This window comes from Lycium ferocissimum, chromosome 5 (genome assembly GCF_029784015.1).
Source record: "Lycium ferocissimum isolate CSIRO_LF1 chromosome 5, AGI_CSIRO_Lferr_CH_V1, whole genome shotgun sequence".
NCBI lineage: Eukaryota > Viridiplantae > Streptophyta > Magnoliopsida > Solanales > Solanaceae > Lycium > Lycium ferocissimum.
Window position 1 is genome coordinate 35,221,515 of NC_081346.1, and position 19,329 is coordinate 35,240,843.

Consider the following 19,329-nt stretch of genomic DNA (forward strand, 5'->3'; position numbering starts at 1 on the left):
ATGCAAGTATACTATGCAAGGGGTCAATGTAATTAGTAACAACAACAACATATTCTTAAAATAAATTGGGCAGAAATTGTATACCAACTGGACAAAAGTTCCAGAATTGAAGACATTCTAGTTAGTATATATAACCGAACAGATCCAATAAGTAATTTTGTTTTAGGACAGAAGTGTAAAGAGAGTTGTGAAAAGGTTCCAGTGATGATGGCTTGGCTCCCCACCACAGTAGCAAGTATAGCAATCACCAGTGTTTGTATCTGCAAAGTTCAAACATTTTACCCTATGTGATATTTCAAATAAACAAGGCCTTAAAGAGATCTGGAAAAGGACCCTTCACACATTTCTGAACTTCGAATTTATACAGATTATGCATGTAGAATAAGCATTGGCAAAATAGGGGAGATAAGTTGGTCAACGACCAACAAATACACCTATACACTCTATAGATCACTCTGCAAATAAAATCGAAAAGAAAAAAACCATCTTCCATGCTTCTCCGTCCATCTAGAAAGAAAGGAGATGTTCGATCTTCACAATGATCAGTTAGCAAGTGTATGTATATTTAGCTTAATCTCCACAGTCAAAGGATCTTGCTTCCTAGATATGGTGGCACAACTTGGAAAACAAACGATGCACACATGGTTTCTACACTTTGTCGTGTTATGATCCTTAAGGATTATACGAGTTAACGAAGTTTTATCTTTACATTTTCAACTCAAACCTTTCATTGTGTAGGGCTTAGAAGGCAGCATATACACGTATGTATGGCTGGTAAATAAAAGTAGATATATCAACACATATCCTTTTTTTTAAAAATAAGTACATCAATCGCCCGTATTCATAAATATCAACGGATTTCACGCGTGTTCTGTAGACTTACTTGTCTGCCATGGATAATTCTGGTCCACGTTTTACACCACTCAACTTCACCCTGCACAAATTAAGTAGATAAAAGAGAATGTGTTATCCTTTGGCTATAGTTGATAAACTGCATATCTGCAAATTGAAGCACGCATGGTAAAAAGGAAAACTGTTTCGCAAGAGTATATGATAATTTATTTTCATCTTAAATGCAATACCAATTTTAACTATATAGGAACTGGTTCCACATGTAAGGTAGAACCACAAAGAACCAAATATATTGGGAAACCTAAAGTTTGACAAGAATTTAGAAGTTAGGTCGGGGTACCTTAAGAACATATAAGAGCTTCGAATTTTCTGTAACAAAAGGACGCATACTCAAAAGCCTCGAGCAAGCTTCAGTCTCCTCTGTATTCAATTGTTTGAACTCTCCACATAGAAGATAGAACAACTTAGTGGACATGGTTCTACTTTATCTTGAAAAAGTGATTCATGTTCCTTACTGGATGTGCAATGCCCTGCACCTTCTCTATTTTTTGTCACATCAGCTGCTCGATGACACTAATTTATCATAAACCTCACCATAAAAGTATTGGTATCTCAGTGAAAATGCAGAATATAAAAGCAAAAACATCAAGTTAGCACCTAGGATTGAAAGTAATGTTTAAAACCTTATCATAATTACACCGGAGGCATACATCTCTTGTCCAATGCCTATTCTTCATTCATATACTGCCTCTCCTATTTTAGCAATGTTAAAGACTTACACAAATGGCAAACTAACAAGGGGAAGAAGCAGGTTAAGATGCAGCAGTTGGCATTATCAAAAGTTAAAAGTACTGGTGGAAATAATGTGGAATAATTCAAACAGCGTTACATACAATTAGTAGGGACCTAAACACAGGAATTATCATTCCCAGAGCCGGACCACGCCAATACAAAGATGCATTACCAAGAGATGATGCAACGAGATATAAGCAAATCGAAACTTCCAAACGGTAATACTCTAAAGAGAAACACAAACAAAGGAAACGAACTTACATCGACCACCAACTCGTTTTGATTCTCTTCTTGACCATGATTGCAGTAAGATCTAAACCAATACGAATCAACAAATTAGCAAACAATATATCTAATTCGGAGTAATATCAGGCAAGAAAACCCTAAATCCTTATAAGTAGCTTTTCTAGATACTCAAAAGTACATAAAAACTAATGCAAACTATCGCAATCCTCGATAAATAGAGAAATTGTCACACCCCGATCTTACTAGGGTGTGATGGGCACCCGACCCCATATTCAGAGCCGGGCGAACCCGTTGACTCTTCTTGCGCACGTATGAACTACACCGTTTTTTTTTTTTTTTTTTTTTTTTTAACTATCATTAACATAAATAGCACAATTACGAACATAGGCTAATAAGCTTTGCGATTATGCTATACAGTGACGGGGACAAACAGGAGTACATATAGCTACTATACATATCTGTCTACGAGCCTCTAACATAGTACACATATATACATAGGAAGGGCCGGGTACTGTCGTGCCCGAATATGTACACACAAAAGTAGTACCAAGGAACCGGGGCTCCGAAACAACTGGAGCGCTGCAAAGATGCTGCTGAGGAACCCCTAGGGATCAGATCCGTTGTCTGTGACTCACGCGGCATGAAACGCGCCCACAGAAGGGGCGTCGGTACAAATAGTGTACCGAGTATGTAAGGCATGAAAACATCATCAAGAACGTAAAGTAAGAAATGCAACACTATGAGGTCATAGATCATATATAAAAAGATAAGAGAGTAACTCAGTATATGTAAGGGCCCCTTGGCCGGATAGCACGCATGATTATCTTTCCCTTAATATACGCACATACTACGTCCGAAGCACATAACGACGATTAGCCCGCGTCCGGGCCTCCCGAGTCCGGGGTAACTTTAGCCGATGCGGGATTAGCTCGAACCAATGCGGGATTAGCCTAGACCAATGCGGGATTTGCCTAGGACAAGCCTTACGCTCATCTCCCATTTTGGGACTCAGCGTTCTTGCTGAGGTTGGCCCCGCCATTGGGTTTGCCCCACCATTGGGTTTGCCCCACCATCGACTCTACGGTGCCTCACTTTAAAGGAACATTTACAAGGCGAGACTATCCGCGGAATATAGCATTAAAAGAAAACAAAGTGGAACCATGGACATCATATATGTGTTAATTTGTGCGTTGAAATTTTTAGAATATAGTTTCATAACTAAGGAATAGAATTAAAGATCAAGAACTAGTTTAACATTTTCATGCACTCGCTAGACTCTTGACTTAAGGTTCTTAGTCATGGAATCCTTCTTGTCATACTTACCATAGCCTTGTTCTTCCTTTACATCGTCGTTATCATTATTGTCATAGAAGTATTCTCATTAAAGTAGTAACAACACTTATCGTTAATAAACAAGGCACTAAAGAAAATCCGGGAACGTGGGCCCACCTCGAGTCAAATGAGGTGGCGTACACAATTTACATATAATACGTGTTATGACGTTACTTATGAATGTCTTGGGGTAATCGGGTCTCTTCCTTGCAAGTTCTAGGATATGTAGACATTTCTTTCACAATTCATGCACTCTTGATTCAATCTTCTTTGAATGAATAGTAACTATTTTCATCGCGGATTTCTAGAGTTAGGAAAGTCCCCGAGGCGCGAAATCAAGCCTATACATCTAAGACATGCCAAGAAAGGAAGGGAAACCTTACATACCTCTTTCCGCTCCTTTGCTATTCCAACTTCAAGCCGCAAATCCGCCAAAATCTACAAATTGGTCATGTTTACCAAATATGATTAGTGCCTTTAAATTTGAAATCTTAAAATGACACTTGGCTACCGAAATTTCGGAGACTTCCCCCTAGAAATACTCCATCCCACCAAGTCCGACTTGGCCAATTTCAACCAACGACAATCCGGAATTCAACCCGGCCAAACCAACAACACAATAACAACAACCATACTAACAATCTCCATATTCAATTCAAGTTACATTTCAACAACTCAATCAATATGCTACTTTCTTCAAAAACCTTCCAACTCCAATGAAAACAATAATAATCTTATAATACATATTCCAACAACACCATATTAATATCTTTGTCTTTCATTCATGTAAAAACATAATATTCAATTCTCATAAACTTCAACCATAAGCCTCCAACTACTATAATTTCTCTAGGATCATTAAGCTTTTTATTCGCAATATAGAATCCACACACATCATCAATCCATTCTTCCAAATAAAATTGACTCATTTTCCTCTATTCCATACCACAACTACACGGCCAATAGCATACATACACAACTTCTCCAAAATCATTCAACTTCCATTACTAACATAACATTTACAACAACAACCAAACATTAAATGAAGTAATTTAGCACATAATTTCTACACACACACACACACACACATGCACGGCCTCTCCCTTATACTCTTGCTCTCCATAAATTTCACTCATTTTACACACTACATCATACACAACATCCATAACATATAAGAAAAGATGAATTTTTACCTTCTTGCTTCAACTCTTCACTTAGCTATATTTTTGTAGCTTGCAAGAACATAAGTTTTCTTGCTCCAAAACCACTTCACCTTGCTAATCACCCTTCAAAGAATTATTTGGCTATGAAAAACAAGTTGGGAACTCTCTCTTCTCTTCTTCTTTTTTTTTCTCCTTCGGTTTCTTTCCCTTCCACAAGGCCGAATGGCCTCTTTTTTTTTCTTTCTTTTTCTTGTTCTCTTCCCTCTTGAAATTTCTAGAGACTTTTAATAATAAAGATGACTCCCTATGTATAAATATATAAGTCTTCCACCAATTTTTCATATTTATAAATAGTCCCTCAATTTATTCACATGCCTCCTTTCTTCCCTCTCTAGAAAATTCATCCATTTTCTTGGATTTTCTTAAAATAAATAAAGAAGACCTAGTGTCTTCCTTTGTAAGATTTAGTCCACATGTCCCCATAACTTGTAATTAGCCCCCACTAATTAATAGAAATGTGGACATATGCTACACATGCCACACGACCAACTTGGAACTTTCCGAGAATTTTTTTTCTTGAACACTTGTAAAATTACCATTTTACCCTTAGACTCTCTTAATAATTCCGCTTCTAAATTCTTCATAAGCAACTCATATGCCAAGCAAAACAAAATAAGGCCTTGCTTGTTGTCCTCCCGCGATTGTCTTGAATTATCCGATTGCATAAAATGCGGGATATAACATCCTCCCCCTTTAGAACATTCGTCCTCGAATGTTAAACTGACCTCATGGTGCATTATAATACTTCGGGGAGGTCTCCTTCGTAGATATCTCACATATCGCTCAACATATCCACTTTAGGTCCAACATGTCTTCCCCTTCTGCTAATCTAGTCCGTCTCGGCCTACGCGACTTTTATGGGGTTTCTAACCACTCTACACGCTCTTCTTTACTCTAGGCTACCTGATTACACATTCGTCTCTTAATCCCTTATTTATGAAACTTTCAACATATTTCCCAGGGGGTCACCCATCCTGAAATTGCTCTCACCCTGGCACGCTTAACTTCGAGGCTCTAATGCAATTTAGTATCTTAACGCTAATATTTCGCCTCCACTCTTCCGGACTACCTTTATCACGTCATCGGGGCGGATTGGTGTCTTGACAATTTCCGGAATGCCCTCGTAACGCGTCCTTTTCTTTTAATTACCATTTTAACCTCCATAACCACTATTATTCACCTTTTCCCTATGTATACGGCTACTTTTCATCTGGATCTCAAATTTCTAACACACTCAGTACTACAAGAGACAGTACGCGATGGAGTAGAGTCCGAATCAATTATTACATATATATATATATATAAGAAGATACAGATCGTGTACCTGTGGCCGCATCTAGAGAAAGTTCAGGATCCTGCCATCCTGTCAGGGCATATATGCGGTGCGGAGGATCGGCTGAACTGGGTGCCCTCCTCTTCCCGGCCACGGCCGCGGGGGCCAGGAAGTCCGTCTAGGAGGGCGCACGGATGAAAATGAACCGGCCCTTGATCCCTGCGGGCTGGCCCCTACCACTACCACCCATCGATAGACACTCACGCATCTTATGCCCAATTTGTCCGCATGCATAACAAGCATTCGAGCCGTGACGGCACGGACCCGGGTGAAATTTCCTACACTGGCTGCATCGTGGAATTGATGACTTCGTCTGACGGGGAGCTCCTCCCGACGGAGGACCCGAAACTCTCGAGCTTTGGCCCTGTCTGGAATATTGCTGCCTCTGCCCCCTTTTATACTCACTGCCAGCCCCAGAAGACCTAGCCTTTTTACTGCGCCCTCTATCAGAATCACATTCACTTTTCTGTGACTGCCCGCCGCTCCTCCGGGTTACCGGGCATGGGCACGGATACGAGCGATGGTCATCCCATCCCGGGAGTGAAGCCATCAAGCATTCCTTAATTAAGTGTGGCCCCAACCCACTCACGAACCGATGTACATGATCTCCCCATATCGCCACCATGGCTGGGGCATACCTGGCCAAGGAGTTAAAACGAAGACTGTATTCTCGGGCGCTCATATTTCCCTGTTTAAGATTCGAAACATATCGGCTCGAGCTCGTCGAACCTGCGCGGTAGGAAATGTCGTAAAAATGCCTCGGTGAACTCTGCCACACCGGGGGAGGGGCATTTGCTCCCCTTGAAATTATCCAGCTATTATACCACAAGACCGCTACATCCCGCAGCCTGTATGAAGCCAATTCCACTGATTCTGTATCCGAAGCGTGCATTATCCTTAGTGTCCTCAACATTTGATCTATGAAATCTTGCGGGTCTTCCTCTGGTTTCGACCCATAGAACTCCGGAGGTTTCAGGGTGATAAAATCACGGGCCCTCGCGCTCACCGCCCTGTCTCCCAGGTCTACATCTTGTCGCTGAACCAGTGCGGCAACCAACTGGGTCAATAATTGGATGGCCTCCGCCATCTGCTGGCCCGGGGCTGCTGGCGGTGGAACTGGAGGGGCGGGGGCTGGAGCTGGAACTCCTCCTTGCTCTGCTGGCATGGGGGGAGCATGAAAAGTCTGAGAAGGAGCCTCGTTATGAGACTCGCCTTCTTCTACTTCCACTGGTGGCTCCCGTTCAACTCTTTTCCCAGCCACCGTCTTGCCCTTCTGGGCCGCTGTAGCTTTCCTCGTCACCGGCATTACTGAAACCATAACGCAGGATTAGGAAGGAATATGGAATCCTGATAGCATAGCTCTTCGCACGATCTAGAATACAAAGAAGGTCATATTTCCTAAATGCCTGCGACCTCCTCGTCTATAAGTGTGGCGCGCTACACACTCATAAACAGGACTCTACTGGACACGGCTCGTAGACAAACCCTAGGACCGCCTGCTCTGATACCACTTTGTCACACCCCGATCTTACTAGGGTGTGATGGGCACCCGACCCCATATTCAGAGCCGGGCGAACCCGTTGACTCTTACTGCACGTATGAACTACACCGTTTTTTTTTTTTTTTTTTTTTTTTTTTTTTAACTATCATTAACATAAATAGCACAATTACGAACATAGGCTAATAAGCTTTGCGATTATGCTATACAGTGACGGGGACAAACAGGAGTACATATAGCTACTATACATATCTGTCTACGAGCCTCTAACATAGTACACATATATACATAGGAAGGGCCGGGTACTGCCGTGCCCGAATATATACACACAAAAGTAGTACCAAGGAACCGGGGCTCCGAAACAACTGGAGCGCTGCAAAGATGCTGCTGAGGAACCCCTAGGGATCAGATCCGGCTGTCTGCTGACCTGCGCGGCATGAAACGCAGCGCCCACAAGAAGGGGCGTCAGTACAAATAGTGTACCGAGTATGTAAGGCATGAAAACATCATCAAGAACGTAAAGTAAGAAATGCAACACTATGAGGTCATAGATCATATATAAAAAGATAAGAGAGTAACCTGTATATGTAAGGGCCCCTTGGCCGGATAGCACGCATGATTATCTTTCCCTTAATATACGCACATACTCTGTCTGAAGCACATAACAGCATTAGCCCGCGTCCGGGCCTCCCGAGTCCGGGGTAACTTTAGCCGATGCGGGATTAGCCTGAACCATGCGGGATTAGCCTAGACCAATGCGGGATTTGCCTAGGACAAGCCTTACGCTCATCTCCCATTTTGGGACTCAGCGTTCTTCTTTGAGGTTGGCCCCGCCATTGGGTTTGCCCCACCATTGGGTTTGCCCCACCATCGACTTTACGGTGCCTCACTTTAAAGGAACATTTACAAGGCGAGACTATCCGCGGAATATAGCATTAAAAGAAAACGGGGAGTGGAACCATGGACATCACATATATATGTTAATTTGTGCGTTGAAATTTTTAGAATATAGTTTCATAACTAAGGAATAGAATTAAAGATCAAGAACTAGTTTAACATTTTCATGCACTCGCTAGACTCTTGACTTAAGGTTCTTAGTCATGGAATCCTTCTTGTCATACTTACCATAGCCTTGTTCTTCCTTTACATCGTCGTTATCATTATTGTCATAGAAGTATTCTCATTAAAGTAGTAACAACACTTATCGTTAATAAACAAGGCACTAAAGAAAATCCGGGAACAGTGGGCCCACCTCGAGTCAAATGAGGTGGCGTACACAATTTACATATAATACGTGTTATGACGTTACTTATGAATGTCTTGGGGTAATCGGGTCTCTTCCTTGCAAGTTCTAGGATATGTAGACATTTCTTTCACAATTCATGCACTCTTGATTCAATCTTCTTTTGAATGAATAGTAACTATTTTCAATCGCGGATTTCTAGAGTTAGGAAAGTCCCCGAGGCGCGAAATCAAGCCTATACGTCTAAGACATGCCAAGAAAGGAAGGGGAAACCTTACATACCTCTTTCCGCTCCTTTTGCTATTCCAACTTCAAGCTGCAAATCCGCCAAAATCTACAAATTGGTCATGTTTACCAAATATGATTAGTGCCTTTAGAATTTGAAATCTTAAAATGACACTTGGCTACCGAAATTTCGGCAGCACTTCCCCTGTAAATACTCCATCCCACCAAGTCCGACTTGGCCAATTTCAACCAACGACAATCCGGGAATTCAACCCGGCCAAACCAACAACACAATAACAACAACCATACTAACAATCTCCATATTCAATTCAAGTTACATTTCAACAACTCAATCAATATGCTACTTTCTTCAAAACCTTCCAACTCCAATGAAAACAATAATAATCTTATAATACATATTCCAACAACACCATATTAATATCTTTGTCTTTCATTCATGTAAAAACATAATATTCAATTCTCATAAACTTCAACCATAAGCCTCCAACTACTATAATTTCTCTAGGATCATTAAGCTTTTTATTCGCAATATAGAATCCACACACATCATCAATCCATTCTTCCAAATAAAATTGACTCATTTTCCTCATTCCATACCACAACTACACGGCCAATAGCATACATACACAACTTCTCCAAAATCATTCAACTTCCATTACTAACATAACATTTACAACAACAACCAAACATTAAATGAAGTAATTTAGCACATAATTTCTACACACACACACACACACACATGCACGGCCTCTCCCTTATACTCTTGCTCTCCATAAATTTCACTCATTTTACACACTACATCATACACAACATCCATAACATATAAGAAAAGATGAATTTTTACCTTCTTGCTTCAACTCTTCACTTAGCTATATTTTTGTAGCTTGCAAGAACATAAGTTTTCTTGCTCCAAAACCACTTCACCTTGCTAATCACCCTTCAAAGAATTATTTGGCTATGAAAAACAAGTTGGGAACTCTCTCTTCTCTTCTTCTTTTTTTTTTCTCCTTCGGTTTCTTTCCCTTCCACAAGGCCGAATGGCCTCTTTTTTTTTCTTTCTTTTTCTTGTTCTCTTCCCTCTTGAAATTTCTAGAGACTTTTAATAATAAAGATGACTCCCTATGTATAAATATATAAGTCTTCCACCAATTTTTCATATTTATAAATAGTCCCTCAATTTATTCACATGCCTCCTTTCTTCCCCTCTCTAGAAAATTCATCCATTTTCTTGGATTTTCTTAAAATAAATAAAGAAGACCTAGTGTCTTCCTTTGTAAGATTTAGTCCACATGTCCCCATAACTTGTAATTAGCCCCCACTAATTAATAGAAATGTGGACATATGCTACACATGCCACACGGCCAACTTGGAACTTTCCGAGAATTTTTTCTTGAACACTTGTAAAATTACCATTTTACCCTTAGACTCTCTTAATAATTCCGCTTCTAAATTCTTCATAAGCAACTCATATGCCAAGCAAAACAAAATAAGGCCTTGCTTGTTGTCCTCCCGCGATTGTCTTGAGCGGGATATTACCCTCCATAAATTTTCCTTGTTTCGGAACATGAATTTATGTGTATTACCCGTACACAAACACTAAACCCTAAACCAATACGAATCAACAAATTAGTAAACATATATATCAGTTACCTCACGGAAGAAGAAGAAGGAGGAGGAGGTACGAAGATGAAGCAGAATCAGAAATTTGGATGAAGACGACAGGGATGAATAGAAAGGAAAATGTGAAGTACTGAAGTAGTGAAGTGTTAGGTCTTAACTCTTAAGACTATTAGGGATTACACAGATTTTTACGGATTTGGGCTGGACTTAAAATATTTTTACAATGGGCCTTTAGCCCTTTACTCCTTTAGGCCCTACAGAAGTATAGTATTAGTAATTTAATTTCGGTATTCGGTATTTACCGAATACCGAACGGTATAATTGTAAATACCGAATACCGAAACCGAAAAACCGAATTTTATATTTCAGTACCGAATACCGAACCGAATTACCGAATTACCGAATACCGAAATACCGAAATAGCCGGTTCGGTTCGGTAATTCAGTTTTCGGTATTTTATGCCCAGCCCTAGGCATTTCGATCCGAGTTGTTAACTCATGCTTCTATACTAGTAGAAATATTGTTAAGCTTCGGTTAATTTATTCTAACTAATTAATTGGATAAAATTGATTCAAGGGAGAATGAAATTAATAGAATTTTATCTGGTATATTTTGTATTATTCATGTTTGTTACTGAATAGTCTCATATATGTTGTATATATTGTTTTTGTTGTAATACGATTGCTTTTTTCAATCGTACTGTAACATTATAATTTGTTTATGTGAAGCTCTTGATATGGAAGGTGTTGGAGCAAAGAAGAGCAATATTTTATATTTGTCTAGCTATTTCATTAAACTATAAACTTAACTTTATACAGATATACAAAAACAATTTTTCTCTTCTATGTCAACTAAATTTGCAGGATTATATGCATACACATAATATTTTTATATATTCTACTATGATTAAATTAACAACAATTTCATTCTATAAATTCATTGATTGTTCTTACGACTGCGAAGCGCGAACAAATTAACTAGTTAAATTAAAAAGGATGACATTTGAACCATTTGACTCGGAGCCTTGTAGGCAGCGTCTATGTAGAGACATGCACCTCTTTGAAGGAGTTTCATTGAAGGTAGTTTTAAAATTAATTAAGGTAATTATTATTTATTAGATTAGTAAGAGGGGCATTTGCAAGAAGGGTATTTTAGTAATTTAACTTTTGGCTTAAGAGCTTTCCACTTTATATGTACATAATACATACATACATACATACATATCTCTCTCTCCCTCTATATACACACACACACACAAAGAGACTGTTGTTTGATGCTACAAGTCAATATCTTAAATTTTTCTTGCTTAAGGAAGTCTCATATAAGTTACCCTTTGCTGGTCCAATTCGGACACAAAAGCAATATACATATACATATATATACATATACATATATATACATGTATATGTACATGTATATATATGTATATGTATATATATGTATATGTATATTGCTTTTGTGTCCGAATTGGACCAGCAAAGGGTAACTTATATGAGACTTCCTTAAGCAAGAAAAATTTAAGATATTGACTTGTAGCATCAAACAACAGTCTCTTTATGAATGACTGGGCAAGATCTTCGGCATTGATTTTGTTGCAAGAAATAAAGAATATTATATTTGTCAAATATGATGTTGGCATAATATTTTAATTTAAACGTTATTGTAGTTAGTGAGTCAATTAATCTTTGAGGTTGTCTTGGTTGGCATGTGCGCGTTATCAAGAAAATGATTTGCAACTTTGTTTTTTTTTTTTCCCACTAGACATGGGCAGGGGCGGATCTATGTAGTGGTGTGGGAGTGGCATGGCGTGGGAGTACCATGACAGCCCCACGCCTCAGTTGAAACTATATATATGGATGTATATATGTGTAAGATATAGTATAAATCTCAATCGTGCCACCCGGAACAACAATTGATGCCGTTGTGCCAATGGTTAGGAGCCTGGTTTTCCTCCCTAGGGGCGCCAGTTCAAATCCCTGCATCTACATTTATTTTTAGCTAATTTTTGCTGCTTTCTTTTTCTTCTGTTTTTCTCTCACAGGAATTTGGTAATATACTTAACCAATTAACAAGTCTTTATTTATCTTCTCTGAACTCGTACCATTTCTCTTCCTATTTATTTTAAGCATAAAATATCAACAAGACAGTAAATAGTTTCTTCTTCAAAAAACTCTTTCTCTTCTCCCAAATCTTCTCCTCTCTCTTCGTCAAAATTTGAATAATTTTTTCCCTGCTGCTCTCTTCCGTTGTTGTTTCTTATCTTTAATTTTACATGTCATTTTATTTAAATGGTTTAACAAAATGCAAAAAAAAAATGGTATGTTGAGTCTTGGTTCACGGTGATTTAAAAAAGAAATTTTCTTTATGTTATAGTAAAAATTATGCTTGTAAGCTTGAGTGATGTACCTATATGAGTGTAATTTTTTCTACTGTATATAATATTTGGAATAATTTGTTTATGTAAATCGAAAAAGACAAATAATCCGAACCGCAATCCAAAGTTGATCAAACCGATAAAATGTGTACTCTATTAATTAGTCCGTGTAAATTGCAATACGTCTACATTTACATTAGAGTGGCACCCGGAACCTCTAAATTCTGGATCCGTCTCTGCATATGGGTTGCAAGTTTGCATTGATTACTCACGGCTTGCAATTTTGAATTTCACCAAAAAAAAATATCAAAATATTTTTCTCAATCCTTTTTTTTCAACCAAAATAAAAAAGAAAAAGAAAAAGAAAAAGAAAAAAGGTTTTCAATTTTTACAAAATCGGAGGATCTAGTAATTAACTCTGTGCAATGACTGAAAAATAATTCTTTCTTGGTTGGAAAACGCTTTTGTACATAATTGAATTTTCCAGTAACTTTTTTTTTCCCAACCAAATACAAAATATAATTTTATAATGAAATCTTAACTTACTGATCAAGTCACTACATGTTTTGAGACTTGTAAAGTTATCCTATGAAGAAGTCGAGAAGGCAATTAGTAAGGTATTAAAAAAAAAGGCTCTCTGCTCTCTCCTACTTTCATGCAAAACCCTAACACGTCAACTTCAAGCTTGCCATAAATGGCCTCTATGGCCTTTGGCCAATCCACGTGGCTGGTCAACAAGGTCTTGTATTATCTCAGCATGGAGGAGAGATCCCACTTGTAAGTACAACCGAAGTCCCATATGCAGCATTATTGCAGCCTGAGAATATGAACCAAGTTAGACAAAATCATGCACAATCAATAGCTCCTATCCCTATTAAAGAAATTACGATGTTACAACATGCCCAATGTGAAGTGGACATAAGAGGAAGTGAATCGTATGAACAGGTTGGAGAATTTGCAATATGCAGTGATAGGAAAATTCTCATATGGATGGCCAGATATTGATCAATTGCGCGGAATGATTCCATCTCAATGTGGAACTAAAGGTGGATGTACTATTGGTTTTTCAGAAGTCGACATGTCCGCATTAGGTTAAATCTCTGGGAAGACTTTATGAACCTGATCTCTAAGCCTGCTTACTATTTGAATGACAATAAAGGAAATTCCTATCAAATGACTCCTCTCATATATGATTCTAGGTTCAAAATTGATGAGGAGACGTCTAAAGCTATGGCTTGGATTTCTTTTCCCAACTTACTACCCACATATTTTGTAAAGGAGTCATTATTCACATTAGCATCAGTAGTTGGTGTCCCATTACAATTGGACTTGGAAACAATTAATAAAACTAGACCTAGTTGTGCGAGGGTGAAGGTTTTAGTGGATCTTTTGTTGGATTTACCAAGAACAGTAAGGATGAATATAGAGGATGAAAAGACTGGTGCAATAAGAACTGTGACAGTTAAGATTCACTATGATTATCTTCCAAAGTATTGGTTTAATGACCCGTTTAGTCGTTTTAGTCTTTTCGGCATTTTCGCCATATCCCAAGCATTGACTAGCTCATTTTTGACCCGAGGGGACCGTTGGCATGCTTCCCGAGGTGTCTAGACCGGATTCAGGCAACTTTTGAGAAATATAGGCTTAAAGTGAAAAAGAGTTGACCCAAAGTTGACTTTTAGGTAAACGGACTTTTTTCAAAAATTCATCAATTCTGAGAGATCCAGATGGTCGTTTAGAACTTGTGTGTATCTCTAGTTCGATTCCTAATGCACCAGGATGCATTTTGGGACTTGGGTTGAGAAATTGAAATTAAGGTATCGGGGGTTGACTCGGTCAATGAGACTTCTGTTGGGAATTCTGAGGACACGAGCGCGTTTGTAGCGTGTTTTTATGTGTGTCTATGTGTATGGCATGTGAGCAGATGGTCTCGAAAATTAGTCGGAAAATCAGATTGAATTGTGAACTTGGGTGAGTTTTCTAGTGTCTGGTGCTCGCTTTGGCGGCACCAGCACCGCGGCAGCGGTACTGCTGGAGCATTCCAAGACACTTAGGTTTGACCGCTGAAGCGGCTTCGCTGGGGCGGTCCCAGTGTCACCAAAGCGGGTGGCGGGCAGTGAGTATAATTAATGAAGTGTTAAAAGCCTTTAGACCCTCATTTATTTTCATTTCGAAATTAGAGCTTTTGGGGACTGTTCTTGGAGATATTTGGGGAATACTTTTGGCGGTAAATCTTGCTATCACTCTTCTATTTCATTAATCTTAATCATCTTAGATTACTCCTTTCCTTAGTAATTCCTTAGTAATGGTAGATAAAAGTGGAGACGAAGAATGTTCTATCTAGGCTTATAAATGGTGAAATTGATGGAGTTTATGCTAGTTTTTGATGAATCTAAGGTTGTTAATCATATATCTTCCATTGTTAGTGTTGAATTTTGGAATCAAAGAGTTAGGGTTTTTACCCAAATTCGGGGTTTTGCTTCAAATTCGAAATTGGATAAACTTATGAGTTAATTTAGTAATTTGTGGTTGGGCTATGATCACCTAGTGCTTAATTTGATATTTTCCTTCCGAATTTTCCATTTTGGCCTTGGGGACCCATTTCCCCAAATGCTAGGGTTGGTTTTGACGTAAATAGAATGATAGGAATATTAGTATCATTCTTCATGATTTCTAATCTAGTATTCAATTATGCCTAGACCTTATCTATATTGAGGCTCGGCGGAAGGAAAAGGCGATAGAGTGAATTGTTGGTGCTGTTACTCGGCCATCCAGGTAGATTATGGCTTGCCTTTTTGAGACTTCGCATAGCGAAGCATATATTTAGATTATATCGTCAGAGAAAGCATGTGAACCTTCAGGTATGAAGTTGGGATGGATATTGTCTTAGGTTGGGCCCTGTTGTGTGTTTCGGACTAGCCATCCCGTTGCGTTGTTATTGATTGTTCTATTATGTTGGCTTGATGCCATGTGTTGTTAGTAGATATTAGCATCTGTTTTTCTATCTTGATTATATATTGTTGGCGTACCCATTGCTGGTACTTGTGATTTGGATATATTGTTGGCGTACCCATTGTTGGGACTTGTGATATTGAGCATGATTACTGTGGATACATGCATTGCATGCACTCTCATTCTTCATGATATATTGTTGAGATGCTAATGATACTTGATGAAACATGTAATGAAAGTGGGCTTGATTTTTACTTGAGTGACGTGAGAGGCTGATATCCGTTGTTAGTTCCGGAATAGTTGATTGAGTGTGTGCATAGACTCCGCGGGTCCCCCAGAGTGGTGCCGGTGAGAACCTCTCATGGGCAAAGATCCGGGGTCCCATTTGTCTATTGGGCAGATCCAGGATAGGTGGCACTTAGACTTCGTGAGTCACTTTGGGTTGTGCTACCAAGAAGTCGATATTTCTGTCCGGAGCACATGTGTACACAACATTTGCATTGCATCCATACATTATTGCATTGCATTACACCATGGCTTACTTTGAGATGTTTTGGTGATGTACTTGTGATGTTGGATTCGAGCTTGATATATTAAGACTCGGCACATTTGGGATTAGATGCTCTACTTAGGCGATGACGCATACTTAGCTTCGATTATAATTGATTTATACTTGTTGGTTTATCTGTCTATCTGGCTTTATTATCTGAATTATGTTAGCTATGCTTAGTCGGCCGATGATGCCTACGATCTTTGTTGTTTGTCTTGACTGCGATTCTTTGCATTCCTTTATGAATGCAGAGTATCAGGTTGGATCTGCTTCCGTTAGACGTGGCTGATAGTCTCTTCAGCATTATCATCGAGTTTCCTGGGTGATCATGGTTGTTCGCTGCCTTGAAGACTTTTCTATCATTATGTCTTATTCCTATTCAGAGACATAGATACTTTTATGTATTATTATTCTAGACATGTATTTATTCCTTTTAGATGCTATTGTATTACTCAGACTAGACCCTGAGGGTATTAGTATTACTCCACACTATTCTACCATATATATATTATCGTTAGACTTACGTATTTATTCTATTCCGTTGCTTCATTTAATTATTGATGTCTTTATTTATCATTTGGTTAAGGGTTCGCTTATCGAGGTGGAAAAGGTAAGTGCCCCCACGGGTTATGCCAAAATGGGTCGTGATAAGTTGGTATTAGAGCCCTAGGTTACTCGGCCTATAATACAAGAGCGTGTCTAGTAGAGTCTCATGGATCGGTACGATGAGCTTCGTACTTATCTGCGAGAGGCTATAGGACATTTAGGAAATCTCACTTTCTTTCATTCTTTCAAGCTACTTTATTCGAATTGGTACCTGGAAAGATCAAATTGGTATCTGACTCTTACCTCTTCTCTCCCAGATGCTGAGGACTCGAGCTACTACGGCCCGAGGTCAGGTGCCAAAGCCCGCAGCTATGGCTGGTACCTGAGGGCAAGCGACAACCAGAGAGCGCGGCAAAGTGAGAGGCCGGCGGGTCGCCCCCGGCCCGAGCAAGGCTCCGTAATAGGACGTCGGCCGAGAGAGATCTCTGTCTCCGAGCCCGAGAAGATGTGGCTTCGGTGCGGACACGGCCCCAGGGATTCTTACGGTCGAGGCCATGCAGGATACTATGGCCAGGGTCTTACTTTATCTTGTTTCCAGCAGGCGGCAGCCGGTGTTACTACTCCCGGCGGGGGTTCACAGACTAGGGTTGGGGTGCAGACCCCTGAGGAGGGACCTATACAGGTCCCGATGCAGCTATGGCTCCTCGCATTAATGTGATACCCGATCTTGGTGATGATCTGAGGCCTATGGAGGGCGCTGTTATGACTGTGTCCGATCAGGACCTTGTTAGGAGATTCAGGAAGTTAGAGTCGCCGAGGTTCTCTGGTACTTCGTCTGAGGATGCTTATGGGTTTATTCTTGATATGCATGAGTTGTTGTACTGTATGGGGATCATGGAGACCCACGAGGTTTATTATGTGTCCTACCAGTTTTGCGATAACGTGAAGACGTGGTGGAGGTATTTAGTGGCGTGCAGACCTGAGGGTTCCCCTCACCGAGGTGGACTCGGTTCTCGGGCCGCTTCTCAGTGAAGTATGTGCCCCGGTCTTTGAGAGAGGCGCGTAAGAAGGAGTTTCTACATCTTGAGCAAAAGGGCATGTCCTTGGAGTCCTATGTGACTCGCTTTCTATATCTGGCCCATTATTCCACTCCGTTGATCCCTACTGAGGACGATAGGATCAGGCGTTTTGTTGGGGAACTAGTTGGCTCTCTACAGATTCCTTGTCTTTAGATGGAATCTATGGGGGCTTCCTTCCATTCCATTATTGAGAATGCTTCTATGGTTGAGGGCGCTAAGGCACGTGCTTTTGGTTGTGGTGATAAGAGGCTACGTCAGACTGGGAGTTATGGTGGTTCTAGTTCGAGGGGCGTCGGTCAATTTTTGAGGCCGCATCAGCCATATTTTGATCGACATATGCATTCAATGTTTCAGGCTTCCCTCAGTGAGCCATATAGGCAGATAGCTCCTGAGAGTTCGTTCTCCAGACCAGTGGACAGGGTTGCTTCATCCAGGTCTTCAGTTTCTGTGTATCAGCATTCGTTTTCTATTAACTATTTTTCTTGTGGCAAGGTTGGGCATGTTGCTAGGAGATGTCCCCGACCCAGGCGGATTATCAGTCGCCGAGGACTTCTATATCATCTGGTGGTCGAGGTGGGACTTCTCAGAGGAGCGGCGCTCAGTCAGCCGCGATGCTTCTCATGGTTCTGGAGGTGGTTCCCAACCACCTAGAGGTGGTTCTCAGAGTGGGAGAGAGGGATATCAGACTGGCGTGCTGGGGCCCATTGTTACTCATTTTCGGTTAGGCCCGAGGTAGAGGCCTCAGATGTTGTGATTTCAGGAACCATAGAGCAGCATCTGTGTTATTTCATCCTAGATCCACCTATTCGTATGTATATTCATTTCATGCCGTTGTTGGGATATGCCTTGTGGTAGCATAGATATACCTGTTCGTGTGTCTACTTCGGTCGGAGATTCTGTGATTGTTGATCGAGTTTACCGGTCTTGTTTGGTTACTTTTATGGGGTATGACACTTAGGGTAGATTTGATGATTCTCGATATGGTTGACTTTGATATTATATTGGGGATGTACTGGCTTTCTCCTTATCACGTGATCTTGAACTATCACGCTAAGACAGCTACCTTAGCTATGCTAGGCATTCCTAGGCTTGAGTGGAGGGGTACTCTTTGTGCCGCTCTGAAGAAGATCATGTCCTTCCTTCGGGAGAAAAAATTAGTAAGTAAGGGGTCTTGCTTTATTTGGCTCGTATTAATCATACTCTTGTTGCATCTACCCACGAGTCTATTCCTATCGTGAGCGAGTTCGCGGAGGTATTTTGTTGGATCTGCCGCGTATGCCACCCGATTGTGACATTGATTTTTGTATTGACTTGGATCAGGGCTGTCACACCCTAATACTGATCAGGGTGCGATGGGCACCCGACCTCGTCAGCGGCGAACCCTGCTCGACGCTCACTTCATGCATAGAATTTTTTTTTTTTCTAAGTCGTACACATAGTAAG

The 19,329-nt window shown here is 40.2% G+C and overlaps 1 protein-coding gene across 2 annotated transcripts; it reads right to left on the minus strand.

Moving 5' to 3' along the window:
* Positions 1–29: 29 nt before the first annotated feature.
* LOC132056777 (uncharacterized) lies at positions 30–2,111 on the minus strand. Of its 2 annotated transcripts, XM_059449126.1 has the most exons (4): positions 1,906–2,111; positions 1,193–1,412; positions 884–934; positions 30–260 (listed from the first exon to the last, which is right to left on the minus strand). In XM_059449126.1, exons 2-4 carry the CDS (start codon positions 1,325–1,327, stop codon positions 33–35), a joined length of 414 nt encoding a protein of 137 aa, XP_059305109.1. In that variant the 5' UTR covers positions 1,328–1,412; positions 1,906–2,111; the 3' UTR covers positions 30–32. The 2 variants fall into 2 exon arrangements, with proteins under 2 accessions (XP_059305109.1, XP_059305108.1); XM_059449125.1 differs by lacking the exon at positions 1,906–2,111 and having other exon boundaries at positions 1,193–1,841.
* Positions 2,112–19,329: the final 17,218 nt, after the last annotated feature.